This window comes from Rissa tridactyla, chromosome 1, assembly GCF_028500815.1.
Source record: "Rissa tridactyla isolate bRisTri1 chromosome 1, bRisTri1.patW.cur.20221130, whole genome shotgun sequence".
Taxonomy (NCBI): domain Eukaryota; kingdom Metazoa; phylum Chordata; class Aves; order Charadriiformes; family Laridae; genus Rissa; species Rissa tridactyla.
Genome location: NC_071466.1, coordinates 212,332,489 through 212,350,423, shown reverse-complemented (window position 1 = coordinate 212,350,423; position 17,935 = coordinate 212,332,489). Strand labels below are relative to the sequence as shown.

The window sequence follows — 17,935 nt, the reverse complement described above, 5'->3', positions numbered from 1 at the left end:
CATTTAGATGGGAGGAATGTTTGCCTTGGTATTTTCATCTCACATCAACTTTTATAACCATAAAAATTCCTATATAGGAGGACATGAATTTGCACATATATTCTGGTTTCTTTTTAACGAAGGTGGTATCCATACATATGATTGGCAAAAGGGTGAGACAAGTGTACCTTCTCAATAGGTGGAATTGGTTGCATGATCCAAAGGGGAGGGTAAAAAACCCACTGTGTTCTGCTTGGCAATTCTGACTTCCAAACCCCATTCTTGAATGACACTACCTGATACCTGGTATAAGAATTAACTTGCAGTGAAATATGGTTGCAGCAACTTGAAGATGCTTAATTTGGAGATAAAACTAGGTCTCAGCTTTTTTTTTGAAGCAACTTGTCTTGTTCCATTGACTGAAAAGACACAGACTGACTTCTTAAAGCCAATCCTTTTTTCAGTGCTTCACTCAGGTAATTGTACTGTGTATCTGTTCTCAGCCATGAGTAACTGCTTTAGTTTCTAGGTGTGAGTAACATGCCAGGACAATAGTATCACTTACGAAAATCATACCAGAAAGTGCTGGTTGTACCTAAAGTGAGCTGTGCTACTTGGAACTGCACTAGTAATAATCTGTGTCAGTGCCTTGGATCTGTTGATATGACTTCAGAACTATACCTTATGTATCTGAACATGTTTTACTGAGTGATAGGTTTGAGGGATAGTGAGTTCTTGTTACTCTCAATGGATCATGCTGTGCGTTGTTTGTTTGGTTTTGGTTTTTTATTTTATTTTTGTCTTTGGTTCAGACAGATCGTTGGTTAATGCCACAGTTCATCACCACTCTTTTTGGGGCAGTGGTGACCTTCAGAATTTGGTCAAGTGACTATTTCTTTTGGTCGCTAATCAAGTGGCTTAAGTTGGCAGATGGCCATGATTCTAAAAAGATGCCTTGCTTATTCTGTTTGCTAACAAGCTTCGTCCGTGGCTCTAATCAGACTTGATACCCAGTCATTGAAGATGGTTTGTCACTAACAGACACCTTGTACAGTACAGGTGACACCTTGAACATAGGTTACACACACAAGAAAACAAGTATCTTCTCAGTAGTCTGAGCTGTCTCATTATCTTATTTTACATACAGCCATTTAACTCAGGGTTGACCTGGTTATTTTGTAGTTACGGTGTTTCTTGGAGCCTAAAAATTAGTTGCTATGACCTTTACAATTTTTGAATTGGTACAGATAATTCAAATGCAACATGCCTGGTTTTCTAAGTGCACTGTGTTACTATCTCTTTGCCCCAGCCTCTCTGAAGAGGTCCTGGGATTCCAGTGTGGTTTTAGGAATTACTGGAAAAGGACAAAATGTGTGTCTGTTAGCCCACTGCCACCTTTTCTCTCACAATTTGAGTACACGGAGTCTCGTGATGCTGAGCTGAGTTTTAGGTACATTCAAGGGAAAGTCCTGAGAAATACTCCTTTCATAAAATTAAGGTGGTTTTCCCCTTTGATCCTGATACTCTGCAGGCTTTAGTGTACTAAAGGGGCTTTCACCATGTCCAAGTACTTTGCCAAATAACAATACACAAAAAAAAGGAGAAGAATTTTCATGACTGTTTGATACTTTCCATGGATACAGCTGTCTTTGGGCAGGTGGAAGCCATTCCTTACAGGGTGTGGAGAGAGCTATGCTATGCTTCATCCACTTTAAACTGATATTAGTGTGACTTGGAAGCAGCATGCCTTAGAAAAATAGGGGTCATTGTTCCTACCAGCAGGGCAAGAAGCAGAAAGGAAGGGGGCTTTGGGCCATGAGTGTAGAACTAAGGTAAAGAGCCTGACTCCTAGCAAGGAATGACCTTGCTGTGAGGTGTGCTGCTGCTGAGAATGTGCATAGGGTGCAAATTGCCTTCAGCATCTATAAACTGCATCATTCTGCTTCAAAGTGGGATCTAGTAGATAGAGATTATTCCAGCAGGTGTGCAGCTCTGCTCTTTAGCCCCCACTGATAGGCATTCCTGAACATCCAAAGCGGTTTCTTTGTATTGCCCTATCTCTTTCAAGGAATACTTGGATTAGAGTTTCTGTAATGTGAAAGCCAATTTTCACTTGTCTTGCCTTTAGTGCACATAGTGGTCAAGATTATATATAAAAAAATACATACAGGGCTGCGTGTGCCTACCACCCGTTCTTCCCTGTTCTAAAACATAACATTCTCCATTCTTCCAGCCTTCCTGTGTAGCTAAACTCTTTTATTCTGGAGCCGGTCCAGTTTGGCTGCATCCTTTCCAAAGTTCAGTGACTGAATCTGAACTCTGTGTTCCAAATGAGGATGTGCTGTTATTTCATCACCCTGGTTAATATATCCCAGAACAACATTCGCATACCTGAACAGCACTCTTTCATCTTTATGGCACTTAAACTGACCTGCAACTCCTTCTGTCTTATATTGCCGCTTAGACATTGTTCATCACTCTATATTCATGTGTCTTTCAACTGAATTTCATCTTGTGGATTACCAGTGCACTTAAATGGTTCATGAAGGTCTCGTTCTGTCCTACCAAGTTCTTACAGCAACATCTTCCAGAATAAGGGCATCAACAGACTAAGTTAATTGTCTGCTGTTTTTAGTGAAGTATCAGATAATAGAGATGTAAGGACAAGTCTTGTTCAGGACTTGTCTTGTTTCATTATACAACTTACAGTACATCATGCTACTTGCAAAAATAACAACCTCTCCCCTGCCCCCCAGTTACATAGGTACTTTGGAGTAACTTTATCTTGGCATAGTTTCCTTATTCATCCCTGAGTGTGGTTTTTTTTGGGACCATGTAATAAAGCCTTCAAATCAAGGCTTATCATACCTTGTGCTTATGCCTTTTGGCCAAATCAGTAACCCTCTTGTGAGAAATGAGATTGGTGTGAAATTATTTGAATTCTATAAAAAGTGCTTAGTGGCTTTTGCCTGAAACATCTCACAGTTTTTCTCAATGTTGTTCTAACATAGAAATTAAAGAGAAGAAGAAATTATAAGATGATCAGGCTGACTTTGTCTTCAGACTTCAAGCAGATCTTGCATTGCTTTAGCTTGCTTTTTTAAAAGTAGGTTAGGAGCAATTTAATCAGTTTATGACTTCAGTTGATCTAGTTTATTTTTTAAATACTTCTAGACCACTTGTTTCCTCACTTATGACCTATTGTTTATATGCTTTGCTAACTATTATGAAGCACACAGGTACAATTATGTTAATAAACTGAAGAAAACAACAATTCAATGTTATAGTTGTCTTCACCAAATGAAATGGTATTATCAAAATCATCAGATAGTGTGTTGTAAAGGAAGTACTTTTTGACACAGCACACAATTAAACTATGTCACTCATTGCCACAGAATGTTGTGAATGCCAGCCATTTAAATGGGCTTAAACAATAAGATGAATTCATGCTAGAAAAGCTCATTAAGGGCTATTAAGTACACAGATGCGGATGCAACTGGGAAGTCCTTAAGCCATGTATTGCTGGAAACTGGAAGGATGTAGGGAAGAAACATATAAATCCAATCAATTTACAGGAATGCTCTTCCCAGCCCCATTCCCCTGTCCTGTTGTTACTGGTGGCTGAAGGCAGGCTACTGAGCTGAACGGACCTTTTGGTCTCATCCTGAATGGTAGTTCTTGTTCTTAGCTGTAATTCACTTGCTTCCAATTTAAGCAATGCAAGGGGAATGATCCATTCTGTTTTCCTTTTACAATAAATAAAATTAGAGATATTTGCCTTTTTCTTCTGTGCTGAAGCTTTTTGTACCTGTTAGGATACTGTTCCTGCATGCAGGGCTTTCCCCCCTCCCCCTGCCTTTTCTTTTTACTAGTAGAACTACCTGCCTTGTTATTAACAGGCTAAGGCTTAAGTGGTGCTACATCAGTCTCTTTCTACTACACATTTGAATAGTTTCCTCGCTTTATGGTGTTTTTTGAGAAGCATCCGGTCACTTCTGTCCCCATGGAACTGTGCCTGTTAATTCTTTGGCACTGTCAAGTGATTGATAAATCAGGTGTTTTCCTGGTACTTTGCTAATTGAAGTTTGGTTCTCTAGCAGTTTTCAGAAGAATTATTTTATTTATTTTAACCACTGCAGATATCTTGGGATTTCCCCTGCTGTTCTGTTTCTGCCAAAGCTGTGCTGGTCTTAGGAGTCTAGGTCTGGATGTGATGTTAAGATTTGCTTCAGATGCATGTGAAAAATTCTAGGCCTAGTCATTGTTTTGGACAGGTAGGAAAGGAGGAAAGGGATCTCTTCTTTGAAACAGATTCTGTTCTTTTCTTTTCTCTCTTGTTTCTTTTTTTTTTTTCCCCCTCTTTTATACCAAACACCATCATAACAGACTCTTTCCTGTTTGGTATAAGCAGGAAATGTTTGGCTGCACAGGGATCTAAAATATTAATGCCAGCTGAGCAGACTCAGTTATTTCAGCTGTCTGCATCCAAAATTTCTTCTGTCCAAACAGTCTTTTTAATCCTCAGCTAAGGTACAATTTTCAAGTTTCAAATTTAGGCTGGCTTTTGACGGTAGCTTTAAAGTTGGAAGTGTTAGGTGTGTATGAGATTTAGTTTCGTGTATTAAGAGTAGGGACTTGGCGGAAAGTATGAGGGGCATAATTTGAGTGACTGAAAAGACTCTGCTTTGACTGTTAAAAACCCAGATTGTTCAAGGAGAGAGGAGGACTGGAAAAGCAGCCCAGAAAGAATATGAACTCTTCTAGTACTTGTAATATGTGGGAAATAACTAAGGTTACCGAGTCTATTTCTAATTAGTTTAAAACTGGCATCAGTTAACCATGACAAAATTCCTCACATCTTTCTGAAAACTCTACTATAAGTAATACAGGTGGGCACTTTATAGTACACCACTGTTCTCAGACCAGTGGTAAAGCAAGTCACTGCTTGCTTTACATCTCTGAGCTCCTTTGGTTTGACCAGTTTAAGTAGGTTTATCTTCACTGTGCGTCTGTGTCTAAAATGGGATTATTTCCTTGTCTCGCAAACTGAAACATGCCTTGCCTGAGGGAGTTTCTAGCCAGGCTGGATGCCTTGCATCTCAGTATGGTGACCTGCCATAACGCTGCCTCATCTCTAGAGCTGCTATCTTTTTTTCTTTTCTTTTTTCCTCCTGAAGAAATGTGACATTGGTCATCTTGCAGGAAAACAGCATGAGGAAAGAGATCAAAGTGCTGAGATGAGGTTGGCCTTTCAGATCTAGGTATGCTAGTTACTGTATGTATTTGCAAAGGGATGATTAGTCATTTCGGATCTTTCACCTAATGGGAAACTGCTCACTTCAGTAAGCTCCATGAGGGATGGTAAATCACACAGAGCTCTGCTGACCAACCCTCCTGCAAATCTTACCTGGCATGGAAAAGCGCTCAGTCTTGCAGCACAGCAACGGTTAGAAGGAAGGAAGGGCTTCTGAAAGTTTTTTTTGCTTCCGTTCACATGCTGTTTTGCTCTTGATCAAATGAGTTAAGCTTATGTGGGAGCAGTTCTTCTTTAAAAATGAACAAAGTGTGGTGCAATCATTTCTGTACTGCACCGCAGTCTAGATCTGCTGCCACTATGAACTTCGTCAACACAACCCCCTTTCTTTCCTTTGCCTGAGGAAGTCTGGCTCTTGCAATGAGCTCACCCAAAACAAAAGCTTCTTGGAGCCCCGTTCAGCTCCAGCTAGGGCCTACCTAACAACGGCTCCTTTCCTGTCATTCTCTTGCCTACTAGACATAGCAGCCTTATGAGTATTTGGGTGGGGAAGGAAGGAGATTGCAACATCCATTAAGGACAAAAAAAAAGAAGGCCTGTCTGTCTCTCACTTTTCAAGTGCAGCTGTAAAACTTTCCTTGGCCTTTGAAAACTGAGCTCTGCCATGTGGTGGGTGCAAGCTGTGGAATACGTCAGCCTTTGAAGTTAGTCCTTTAAATAGGCAATTGCAAATGACATCCAAATTTAAGCTTTTTGTAGCGGTTTCACTGCAAGCTGCAATAAGTTACTTATTCTGACAGTGCACTGTGAATAGTAAGACTAAGTTACAAAAACCCTCACCTCTGTACGTCTTTCGAAGCCATCAAGCCATGTTCACCCTCATGACAATACGTCTGAATCTGTAGAAATGTAGTTGTAGCATGAGCCTCTTCTTGAAACCAACTTTATATTTCCTTGCAAGTCTTCAGTCTTCTGTTCTAACAGAAAACTGTGCCGGTTGTCACTGAAGACTGCTGTGTTCACATGATTGCAGCCACAGATAAGCAAACCTGGCCTGAAGTGGCTGAACTAAGAGTGGCTGAAAGGCAACGTGTCTGTCTTTCACTCATTTATTTACAGGGAAGGTGTTTGACAGGCCACACAGAAGGCAACTAAGAGCCCTAAAGCATTTATTTTCTCATCTGTAGTGTGTTGAGTGCTTAGAGACTAACTGCCACTTGGTACAATGCAGCACTTCATAGTTCTTAATCTATAGGCATTACTTTTCTACAGAGGTATATTGTTCTTATTTTTAATGCTGGGGACAGGGATAAAAGCTTTGTTTGCGCAAGGAGTTGAATTAATAGGTAGAGCCGCATACAGTTTTTTCTATCTTAATCTAATGTAAGATGATCTGAACAGGCACGGTGAGTTTGAAGCAAGTTGTGCTGCCTGAGCAAGAACATATCTACCTCTTGGATATTTGCACTGCATATCTTTATGTATTTACCTAAATTCCCCGGATCCACCATTGAGAAGTACCCTTGTTACTCTACCTGCATGCACAATCGGATGTCATTGGAGAAGTGAAAAGTAGAGATGAGAAAGGAAACTGTCTTGTATTGCTTTGCTGGTGCTATCTTGTCAAGCCACTGATGGCAAAGTTTCCAGTATATGCCTGGTGGGAGAGAAATTCAATCCAGAAAAGGGAAAACATCAGTTACTTTTCAACAATACTTAGTTACGTTCCAGAACTTACACAGCTGCCTTGGGAAATGTCTTTCCTGTATCCATTGTCTTAATATAGTGCCTTTCCTAATCATCCTTTGTCACCTCCAAGCTTCTGGAAAAGTGAGTGTTTCCGAGGGTGTAGGTGGAAGGGGGAGAGTTTGTGCATTGCTGCCTAGCTTCTCATTGCGATATTGCATTCATCAAGTTAATCAAGAGCAGTGACTCATACAAAATGAAGACTTGGATAATTCAAGTGATTATTTATCACTTCTGTGGTCTGCAGGATTATTTCCTGCTGGAGAAAATAGCCCAAGGCCCTTTCCCACTAGGGAACATGTCTTCATATTTATTCTAAATTTTTCCTTTCTGTAACTCAAAGGTAAAAATCTTCAGAAACCCTCTCCCTCCTTGTTACTACTTCTTTGTAATCTACCATGTAACTCTGGGTAACTTGGAGATTGCAGAGGTAGAGCCAGAGTTCAGCTCCGGCTCTGCCTCTAGAAGCAAAGTCCCACTTTGTTCTAGAGCAAAAGGGGAATGAACCCCTTCGTTGGACTGTCCTGAATGCGCCCTTTCCCTTCCGTGCTGCTCCCAAGCCTTGTCCCTGAACCTGATGCAGCAATTGAAGCAGTTTACTCCAGTTTAGAGCGTGAAGAAGCTATCTTAATCCTTGTAAAGGCACAGGTGTGGGCTGGGGACTGCTTTATGATCTTTCAGCAATTTGTTCTTTCCAACTCAAGTGGACACTTGTCTACTGAACTAATGTTAGGTACTTTAAAGGATGAAATGCCAGTTGCCATTCTTCAGTCAAAACTAATGCAGTGTAAACTCCTGGCTCTTTTTTTTTCTCTCTTTTTTTTTTTTCCCCCCTCTCGCATTGTAGTGGCTGCATGCATCTCTAGGAAGGGATGGAAACAGCAAGCAGGAGATAGTTCTGATGTGACTGCTGCTTCTTTCAGCCCTCGAAAAGGGGTGCTGTGTTTGCTGTCAGTGTACTTAGCTGTACTTACCTGTAAGGTGTTAATCTTCCTGGCTTTTTTCTTTTTCCCCCATAGGATGATGAGAGTCTGAAATACTTAACTCACGAAGAGCAGGATGTTCTCATGTTCTTTGAGGAAACCATAGATGCCTTAGAAGATGACTTGGAGGAGCCAGTCCTACGTGACAGTGGCATCCACTGTCAGTCTCCAAGGTCAACAGAAGAAAATGTGTCCAGTCATTCAGAGACTGAAGATATCATCGACTTAGTACAGTCAACACCTGAGAGCAGTGACCATGAAGGCCCTCCTAGCAGAGATGCAGAACCAGGTAGTAGTATTTCTTGAAAGTGTAGTTTTCCCTTTGACCTAATCCTGACATACTCCAGTTCTCAATAGAAACAGCTAAAGAAATTCTGTACCTTTCTTACTATGTCAAGGTGAATCTGTTACACATCAGGAGGTCTAAGGACCATTTGACTTGGGATTTCTGAAATTCTTGCTGTTACTGTAACTTTTTTTCCCCCCCCTCTCTCTCATGGAGGACATGAACATGATTAAGTTGTTGGACTGCTATTGCAATACCCTGCCTGGTGACTGAGTTGTAGCAGAACTGAGTATTATGCAGAGTCACCACAGCAAGGCAGACTGGTGTTCACGCTCTGCTTCCCTCTAAGACCTCTTGGGATTTTCTCTAGGAGTTTTAGGGTAGCAGATTTGTTGGTAGTGTTGCTTTGTGGGGGACTGAAAGGCATGTGATCGTATCAATAAGCTTGTGACAAGGTAGTACATGGCATGTTGCTTTTTCACCCTGAAGAGTTTCCTCTCTTCATTTTCAGAGAATGTATTTATCAACTAGTACATACAGTGGGATGTAATGTGTCCTCTCCTGGCTGTTATAATAAATAAGAATTTCAGAACTCTTATGGAAAAAGCAGCCATTGAAACATGGTAAAGCTAACATGCAGATTGTGAATGCATGGCAGAAAGACATCTTCTAGTGAATGCATTGTATATATGGTTATTTGAATTTATAGCATTGCCTACAAGATGCCATTGCTAGGAGTTCAGTTATAGTTTCTTCTGGCAATGGGGGCTGAGTTTGAGTTAGAAAGTTCAGGGGAAGGAAGTACTGATGCTTGCTAATCCTGAGTGAAAGAAAGCCTTGTATTCTGCTTATTGTGTTGTATTCTGACATTACTGTTGCTTTGTTTTTTAAGTGTCAGATGCTACCTGGAGAACTGAAAGCCCTAAGCCAGCTGTACCTGCTGATCTTCCCCCACGTTCCCCTGTACCACCACCATCGATGGCTGAGACGCTTCCTCTTCCTCCTCCACCCCCTCCTCCAGTGCAGCATCCAAAATTGCTTCGCTCTATCCCCACTCCGCTCATCATGGCCCAGAAGATGTCTGAGCAGCAGATGGAGAACAGGGTGCGCTTCCCCAGTGCCCTCAAGGAAGGGAATTCGGACAGGAAGAAAACCCCAGTAGCCAATGGTGATTATTCTGCAGCTCCAAAGCACCCTCCTGCACCTGCACCCAAACTGCACCGGTTCCCGAGCAACATCAACATAACAAATGTCAGTGGCAAGGAATTCAATGAGACTATTTCAAAAGCAGCAGTTAACGTCCAGGAGAGGAGAGCTCAGGTGCTGGCCAACATCAATGGAGGAGCTTTTCTGCCAGCTGAACTGGAGGAGAAGCTGCAGAAAAACGATTTCTTGTCGCGTAACAGAAGTTCTTCCTTAAGGGATCTTTCCTCTGAGCAAACGCGATACGAGGCCCTGACAAAACTTGGCCTAGTTAAGGGAAAGCCAGCTCAGGACCAAGTAGACTGTGCCCCAAGCACTCAGCAGCTCAATGCACAGCCCAAACAGGCAGACGCTGTTCCCAATGGATATCAAAACATCCATGAGATTTTAAAAAGCGAGCCCAGCCCTTTCCTTCCTATGGGCAAAACTGTAACGATCAAACCAGAGGTAGCTCTTGCTGCTAACAAGGTCAGCAACACACAGCAGAACACACCAAAAAGTTTTAATGATTATAAACAACCTAGTCTAAACCTGGATATGAGGAGGAGATCAGGTTCGCTGCCTAGACCTTCAGGATTTCGATCCCAAGGGATAACAGTAAAGTTTTCTGGCCGTGGCTCAACAGAAGAAGCTAGGAGAGAGGCACTTCGGAAACTGGGGCTACTGAAAGAGACTGCGTAATTTCAATGGGAATGTTTTAGCAGCAGGAGGGAAGTCATAGCATGGCTTTGTGCTAGAATTGTCCCAACAGGGTTGGGATCAAACAGACTAGAAGAAGAAAAGGGAAGTTCTCTGCTTCTGGCAAGCTAAGGAGGTACTAGACACTGTGGAATGGCCGCTCGTGTTTATCCCAGAAGGACTGGCACCACGAGTGGTCACGTACAGCAGTGGGTTTCAGCTCTCCTTCCTGCAGGGATGCTCATCTGTTGCTCTTCGTGACTAAGAGGAATTTTATTTAAATAACCCTGAACTATAGCAGACAGGATCTTGTTAATGAAGTGTACAGTGCAGTATTGTTGTACATAGCAAACTGAATGGCCAATCTTCCTTTCGCTCTTTCTGAAGCCAAAAATGAGCACTCCGTTTGTCTTGCCCACATGTGTATGTCTGTTCATGGAAGCTTGAGATAATGTCAAAACTGAAATTTCTGACCAATTCTGACACACTTCCATGACTATGTTGTCTGTTTTATCTGGCTTGGCTTCATTCCCTGACAGTGGTGGAGTCGTCTGCTTCCTTGCTCTGTCCCCACTCGACTCAAGACTGCACAGAGGGTGGTTTCTCTTTTGACCTTCTCTTTGACAGAGCGGCCCAAGCTTTGAGTGGATGACTGCATCACTCTGCTGCTTCACTTGGAGTCTTGCCTTTCTTCCCAGCCACCTGCTTCTTGGTCACGCTCTAGCAACCTACGTGTCCAGTGAAAGGCACCAGATGAGCCTCAAGGATATGCACTGGTTTGCGCACCGACAGCCAAAGAGTCTCCAGACAATCTGTGACCCAACTGTTCTGCACCAGTGATGACCATATAGCAGAGAAGCCATAGGAACAAGTTAACTTTGTACCAAATGCGAGAACCTTATGTCAAAAATCTTATCTTTTACGTTAGGGTTCCTGTGAAGAAACTGTTACTTTTTGAACAATAGCTATACTACGCTGAATAGTTTTAAGTTCTGTTACTTCTAAAAACTGTCAGTTGATCTTCCTGTAGTTTGATAGCCCTAATAATCCTCTGTTCACAGCCTTATTTGATTCTGCCCTGCCAATGCATAACAGAAGTTACAGCCAAAATTCTTGCAGGCTAAGTGGAGTTACAGGGGAGCGCTGTATGGAAGACCACGTCACTCCTGAATGGTCCGAGTTGGCGTTATTTTGCCTTTGTTCAATAGACATGCTTTTAAAGATGGTCTCAAAGTATATTTGTGTGTTGGTATGATTTTTTTTTATATGGCAAAGCTGCTCTTCCACATTAAAATTCCCTTCCCTTTTTGTACACCTGAAAACATCAAGAATAGCCATTTTAAAATCAAATGCCAAACTCCAGACCTTCTAAACTTCTTGTTATTTCTGCATGTTTATGAGTTCTCAGTGTTTTGGTTTGGGTTTGGTTTTTTTTTTTCCCTCTAAAGGGAAAAACTCACTTATTCTCTGCACTTTCTAAAGCCTGAAGCAACCCCCTCTTTTTCCCAAGCAGCTGAGTAATAAACCTTGGAGAAGAGGAGGGGAGTGGCGTGGCTATAATAGAAACTGACACACCCTTCAGCGAGGAGCTCTGACATAACTGTGATAAACAAGTTTGTAGTTCTTCTGATAAAGTATTTCAAACTTGCTGAGCTGTACTTGTAAATGAAGCTGTCGTGAAGCAAAAATCTTTGTGTCATTTTTAACCTGCCTCATAAGTTAAAGTTTTTTTTGTTGTGGTTTTTTTTTTTTAAATTATCTGCTTGCTGCTTAAATTTTTAATTGTGTTGTTATGGTATCTGGCTGGTTCTGTTGTGTAGTTATTCTTCTCAGCCTTTTCACTGGGTAAGTGATCATGTTGCTCACTGACAGGCATAGTATACATAAGCAATCAGTAATTAAAATATGTGGCCATTCCTCTGTCTGGCAAAGCACTTAGGCATGCATAATCAAATGTGAGAAGTGCCGCTGAAACAAAAAAGGCTGCTTGTATGCTGCGAGTAAAGCACAGAGTTATTCTGCTGGGCTCTGAGTCTAAATCAGAAAGACAAGGAAGCCCATAAAACACATCCAAGCACCTGCTTCAGTGCAGCCTGGAATGGAGTCCTGCATGTGGATGATGCATTGTAATTTATTAACATAACCTGCGAAGTAAATTTAAATGTTTCATGACCTTTGTGCTTTTAAATCCTACTGAAGCAAATTCTGCATTATAAATGTGAAGTGCGTACAAAGCAATCTTCACATCTAATCATTTCTTGCCAGCTCTTCTTTGAGTTGTTTACAGCTGAGAGTCCATGCTAAGCAAACGGGGGGGGAAAAAAGCCCTAACACTAATTGTTTCACTGAAAGTTAGTCCTATTCAATAACTCTGTAACATAACCCTATTTAAAAAAAAATTAAATTAGGTGTTTAATATTTAAAATATAAAGTTGCAGTATGCTGAATTAGCTGGATCATGTTCTTTCATCCTTTGTGCAGGGCTGTGTCCTCAACCGGTGGGAAGTGAGAGTTCGATCTTCATTAGATAAACTAATTTCTGCCCAGTGAGGGCTTGGAACGAGGTATTCATCATTGTGGCCCTTCATTATAGCAATTATCCTATTGGTAAATTCTTCTCTGTGCCTAAAACTGTAGTAAGTAAAGCCATGTACTAAATGAAGTTAAGAGTCTAGCTGCTAATAACCTGTATATAAATCTAGCTCTATTTTGTGTATCTTGTCTTGTGTGTATATATTGTTGTGATTTAATTTTTCCCCCCCTTGTGATAGAGGTAACTGTCTTGCACAAATCTGATAAATCATCTATTAAACTGGGATAAAACCAATGAACCAGTGGCAGATGGGAGATGGAATTTTGTTCGTTATCGCCCACTAGCATGCATTTTTCTTGGAGGAGGGAAAGGACTTATTTAATGGCTAATATCAATTTAATAACTTTTCTTTTTGCAACTGTGCATGTGTGTGTGAGCCAGAGCTCAATCCTGTCACGCCATGAGTGAAGTGGGGGGGGCAGGGGGAAGGATTATGTCTGTCTTCTGTCAAGAGATGTGTACTCTCCCTGCTGGGCTTTGGCAACTGTGAGTGGGGTCCTTGCATGAGCAAAGTTCATCCTGAAGAGTTTTTGAAGCAGGCAAAAGCCCCCCTCACTCCCAATGTTTTGCAATATTAAAATGACTTTTCCAAGAGGAATATTGCATACGTGAAAGAACAGTAACTCATCTTTGTGTGTCCATGGCTGCCTTCCACGGCTGTTACCAGGAGTGAGGGTGATCCTGCTGAGGGTAGGTGTCTTTCTTTTTGCACAGGACAAAGTTCTCCTTCAGAAAATATTCCTACCCATCCCTTCTGAGCGTGTGCAAGTGTTTGCTGCCTGTCTTTCGTTTGGATACTTGCACATCAAGACTGCTGAGGTACTTCCAACCACGAGCCAGCGCCCGCTCCGTGCGTTACTGGAGTTAGTGCTGCTGAACGGAGTACAGAGGGGAAGGTTTCCTAATGAAATGCTGCATAGATGAGGTGGCGGCTCAGTGATCTTGTGCTGAGACTTGTCCTGCTTCAAATAGGGTTTAGAGCCCAAACTAACAAACTTTGACTTAATAACGATGATGACAAAGCTTCAGCCCCTAGTTCTCCATCCGTGCTGGATGACCACCCCAGCTCCTACCTGGGAGGAACCCTTGAACCAATTCTACTGTTCAGAAGATGGATTACTTCTTTACAGATACAGGTGGTGTTGAGCATTTGTCCAAATATCATGTGTCATAAAAGATAAAATGGAAATCACTGTAGAAGAAAAAAAATGCCTCCCATTGGCATGAGCTACTTTCTTATCCCCCAGGTAGGATGGTGGTGGTAGCCAAAAGCAGCAGCAGGTCTAGCAGTCTGTCCCCAAGCTTTCAAGGGCTGCCTCAGGGCTTGGGTAGGTGTCTCAGCCAGGCCAGGGCAGGTGGCCTCTCATAACTGTGTCCGACTCCAGCCTGGAGCCAGTGTGAGAGAATTTAACTTGGCTCCATCTATAATGAAACTTAAACGAAGTTACGGTGCCTCACCTTTGCTGTAGGGTAAAACCTCACAGAGCTGCCCGGTTACTGTCAGCCTTTCAAGTGGCTGCAACTTCGGGCCTAAGCTTTTGATGTTCTGACTCCTGTGCTTGTTTTATATACACACACAAATAAATATGGCTTCTCCCTTAAAAATAAACAACTTTGAGAAAGCGTTATCCGTAACTGATCAGGGAAAGCACGAGGCTAAAGGTAGGTGATAGTTTTAGCGCAGCAGCTTGGGCTGGTTTTCTGTACTGCTGGAGGCACAAACAGAAGGGCTGTAATTTCCAGTGCTCCTGAGTGAACTCAAACTGTTTTGTAACTGAACCCACTGAGGTAAAAACTACAGAACGTGTTCTTTAGCCGCCTGGGTTGGTCATCGCTACTCCTGGCAGGGCGGGAGGCCAGGGTAGTGCAGCTCAAAAGCTGTGGTGAGTGGGGCGGTGACGGCGGGGGATTGCTCGGGCTGCTCTGGGGGCAGCTCCAGAGCCCAGCCCTGACGTTTCAGGTGTATCCCCTGCCCCTCTGGCACCCACAGCTCTCGCTTCTTCCTGGTGACTTGGACCCTAAGCAAGTTGTTTGGTGTCTTTAACAGGTCAGTGCTGAAAGATGGGGGAGTGGGGGGAATGTGAAGTGAGTGGAAAAACTTGAAAGTCTGTTTACCTTACTGAAACACATTTACCTCTAAATGATACCTTTCCTTTGCTCTACGAATCTGACAGCGAGGTGGCTTGGCTTCATCTACCTGTCCACTTCTAATCTCTCCCAAGGTTATGAGCTTACATCCGTGCTGGAATAGCACCGGCCGCAGCTGTGTTGGCCGCAGTCGGGCAGTGGCTGGTTTGAGCAGTGGGGTTTTGGGGCCTGTGGCAGGAGGTTGGACGATGGCGGAGCTGGGGAGGGACAGGCCTGGCAGCAGGAAGGCGGCAGTGTGAGCCAGCAAGGGAGAGCATGGCCCTTGCCCGCGTGGTAGGGCAGTTCTGCCATCCCCTTGGCTGTTCGTTTAGCATCACTTGGCTGAAGAGCGATTTATGTTGTGTAGGTACTTGTTTTGTACAAAACTTTGTGCTATACTTATGCCTGTTGACTCACCAGAACACGCGATGTACTGGCACTAGCAGTTGAGCTTAGCCCCACCTCAAAGGCTGTGTCCAGTTTTGGGCCCCTCACTACAACAAAGACACTGAGGTGCTGGAGCGTGTCCAGGGAAGGGCAACGGAGCTGGTGAGGGGTCTGGAGCACAGGTCTGATGAGGAGCAGCTGAGGGAGCTGGGGGTGTTCAGCCTGGAGAAAAGGAGGCTGAGGGGAGACCTTCTCGCTCTCTGCAACTCCCTGAAAGGAGGGGGTAGCCAGGGGGGAGTCTGTCTCTTCTCACAATCAACAGGTGATAGGACAAAAGGAAACGGCTTCAAGCTGCACCAGGGGAGGGTTAGAGTGGATATTAGGAAAAATTTCTTCATGGAAGGGGTTGTCAAGCGTTGGGACAGGCTGCCCAGGGAAGCAGTGGAGTCACCATCCCTGGAGGTATTTAAAAGACGGGTAGATGCAATGCTGAGGGACATGGTTTCGTGGTGGCCTTGGCCGTGTGAGGTTTACCGTTGGACTTGAGGATCTTAAGGGTCTTTTCCAACCTAAATGATACTGTGATTAGGAATGTGATTTTTTTGAAATCAAGATGGATGTGGATAAGGATGGGCCCTTAGACGTGGATCTTAGATGAGAGGAAGCCTTTAACTCATCGCTTCTTGTGTGCAACCCCCCACCTGCACAGGGTCTTGCTTTCAGCTGACCCCTGTGTCACGCAGAGGCAAAGGCAGAGGAGTCTCCATCACGACATTGACTCCCAAACTATAAGTATCTTTTCCCCTGAGGTAAGGAGGGTCCTTAGACGGGATGGAGCCAAACCCTTCCAAGGGAACACACCCTTCTCTTGTTTTTGTTTGGCCTTTTTTTCCCCTCAGAACGGGGCTTTCTCTTCCCATGCGAGGTGACCCCTCCCAAATGAGGAAATGCCTTCCTGGAGAAGTCGTCGGTGCATCCCAGACTACTTCACCAACTGGGCAGATGCAGATCTCGAGGGATCTGCAAGGAAAGATTTTTTTTTTGTTTGTTTTTGTCAATAGGTGTAGCCATTACTTCTCAGCCTTTGGATTTTTCGTCGTAATTACCTCCTGCTACTTGCAACAGGCAGAATAAAGACAACCAGAAGAGGCTTCAGTAGCTTTAGGATTAAACTGAACGGCAGAGAAAGCAGCCGGCAGGCTTGGAGGAGCAGCTCAGCTTCAATTTCTCTTTTGTTTGTGAGTCTTTGCACCTGCCCCTGAGCTTTAATGAACGTTTCACTAAGCTGCAGGAATCGCAAACTAATTCCAAGAGGTTCCCCAAGCTGCTGAGGCGCTGCTGTCCCGGCTGTCTCTGTGTCACGAAGAAATGCGGCCGTTACAGTATCCTCACCTGGGGGACAAAGACCAAGATTTTGGGGTTTTGGTTTGGTTTTTCCCCTCCGCCCCGAGCATTAAAAAAAAAAAAAAAAAAAAGTATAATTTCCTTCCCAAATAAAATAACTTGCTAAAAACTTTGTTAAAGGTTTGAATTTAAAAGAAAGCAACTAAAAGCCTTTGTTTAGCCGCTGTATTGGGATCCAGACCCACTTTCCAAAGCCTGTGAGATGAACATCCCCCCCGTCCCTGTGCCAAAGCCAGCCCAGGGCCTGGTGCCGCTGCTGCCTGAGGTCTGTCACCGCCCATCGCTTTAGTCCCTTCGCTGGCGATGGCTGCACCCAGTACAATGTCCCCCATGGCCAGGCTCTCCCAGTAAGCCCACAGCCACCTCCCAGGGGCACTGCGCTCCCTGCCAAAGCCCACCAGGGACCCTAGGGCAGGTCCCGTCTTCTTGAGCCGGGACTTGGTCAGCCCAGGAGGGACTCGGTGGCCTTGCGGAGCCCGATGCAGCTGCCCTTCGTGGCCCTGGAGCCCCCAGCTCTCGCTGGGCACAGCGCAGACTGGTGCTTTGTGGCAGCCACGGCCGCATTCCGCTCTTATCGCTGACAGTGGCTTCCCCTGCAAGTCACTTCCCGCTCTGATTCAGCCTTGGAGATCCCTCCTAGAATGGCATCACTCATTTCCTCAGAGGTTTGGGGAGGTCACGTTCACCATCAAACCTTCGTGATGTATTTTTTTTTTTCCCATCATTTCAGCGGAAGCTCACTGCTCTTTGGGCTTTTGTTATTGTAAGCATTAGAAAATGGTGTAATTTTTTTTAATCTGTTCCGAGGAAGGGCAAGAGCTGTGTTTCCCGGCTGGGAAAGGAGGGCAGTGATGGTAAGCCAAGAAAAAAAGAGTAGAGATGAGCTTGACCTTCTGGTTCCCGGGCTTATGGGCTAAGCCTGAATCACCCTTCCTCTCCCACCGCCACACCTACCGCTTCGGGAGCATTTACTTGCCAGCCCAGGAGAGAAAAAAAAAAAAAAACCAGCAACGTGGAAGCACGTGTGCAAGGAGTTGTTCATACTCTGATTAACAAAGATAAGCCACCCAAGCTCAGAGGGTGGCATGACACCCGAAGGACAAGCATTCCTACAAGCTGTCATGGCAGGAGGGAGATTATTTCTTCCTACATAAACCTCTTTCAGGAAACAGTTGTCAACGCGTCTCTATTTCCAATATACAAGCCAGCACAAGCGTAGAGGATCAACGTGGTCTTCAGGCAACAAAATTCATTACCGTGGAACATTTCCTGCCTTCCTAAATGGATTTACTTTG

The 17,935-nt window shown here is 43.8% G+C and overlaps 1 protein-coding gene across 3 annotated transcripts in view; it reads left to right on the top strand.

Annotated features, from left to right (window-relative positions):
• PROSER2 (proline and serine rich 2) overlaps positions 1-16,647 on the top strand; it is a 30,280-nt gene extending 13,633 nt beyond the window's left edge. Inside the window, exons 3-5 of one of the 3 annotated variants that reach the window (XR_008465330.1) lie at positions 7,999-8,254; positions 9,141-13,541; positions 16,298-16,647. Coding sequence is in view for 2 of the 3 variants with exons in the window: in XM_054194726.1 (XP_054050701.1) it covers positions 7,999-8,254; positions 9,141-10,132 (1,248 nt within the window). In the remaining variant the exon portion in view is untranslated. Of the gene's footprint in view, positions 1-7,998; positions 8,255-9,140; positions 14,743-16,297 lie in introns of those variants that run through there. The other 2 variants (XM_054194726.1, XM_054194738.1) reach the window with 2 other exon arrangements.
• The last annotated feature ends 1,288 nt before the right edge of the window (positions 16,648-17,935 follow it).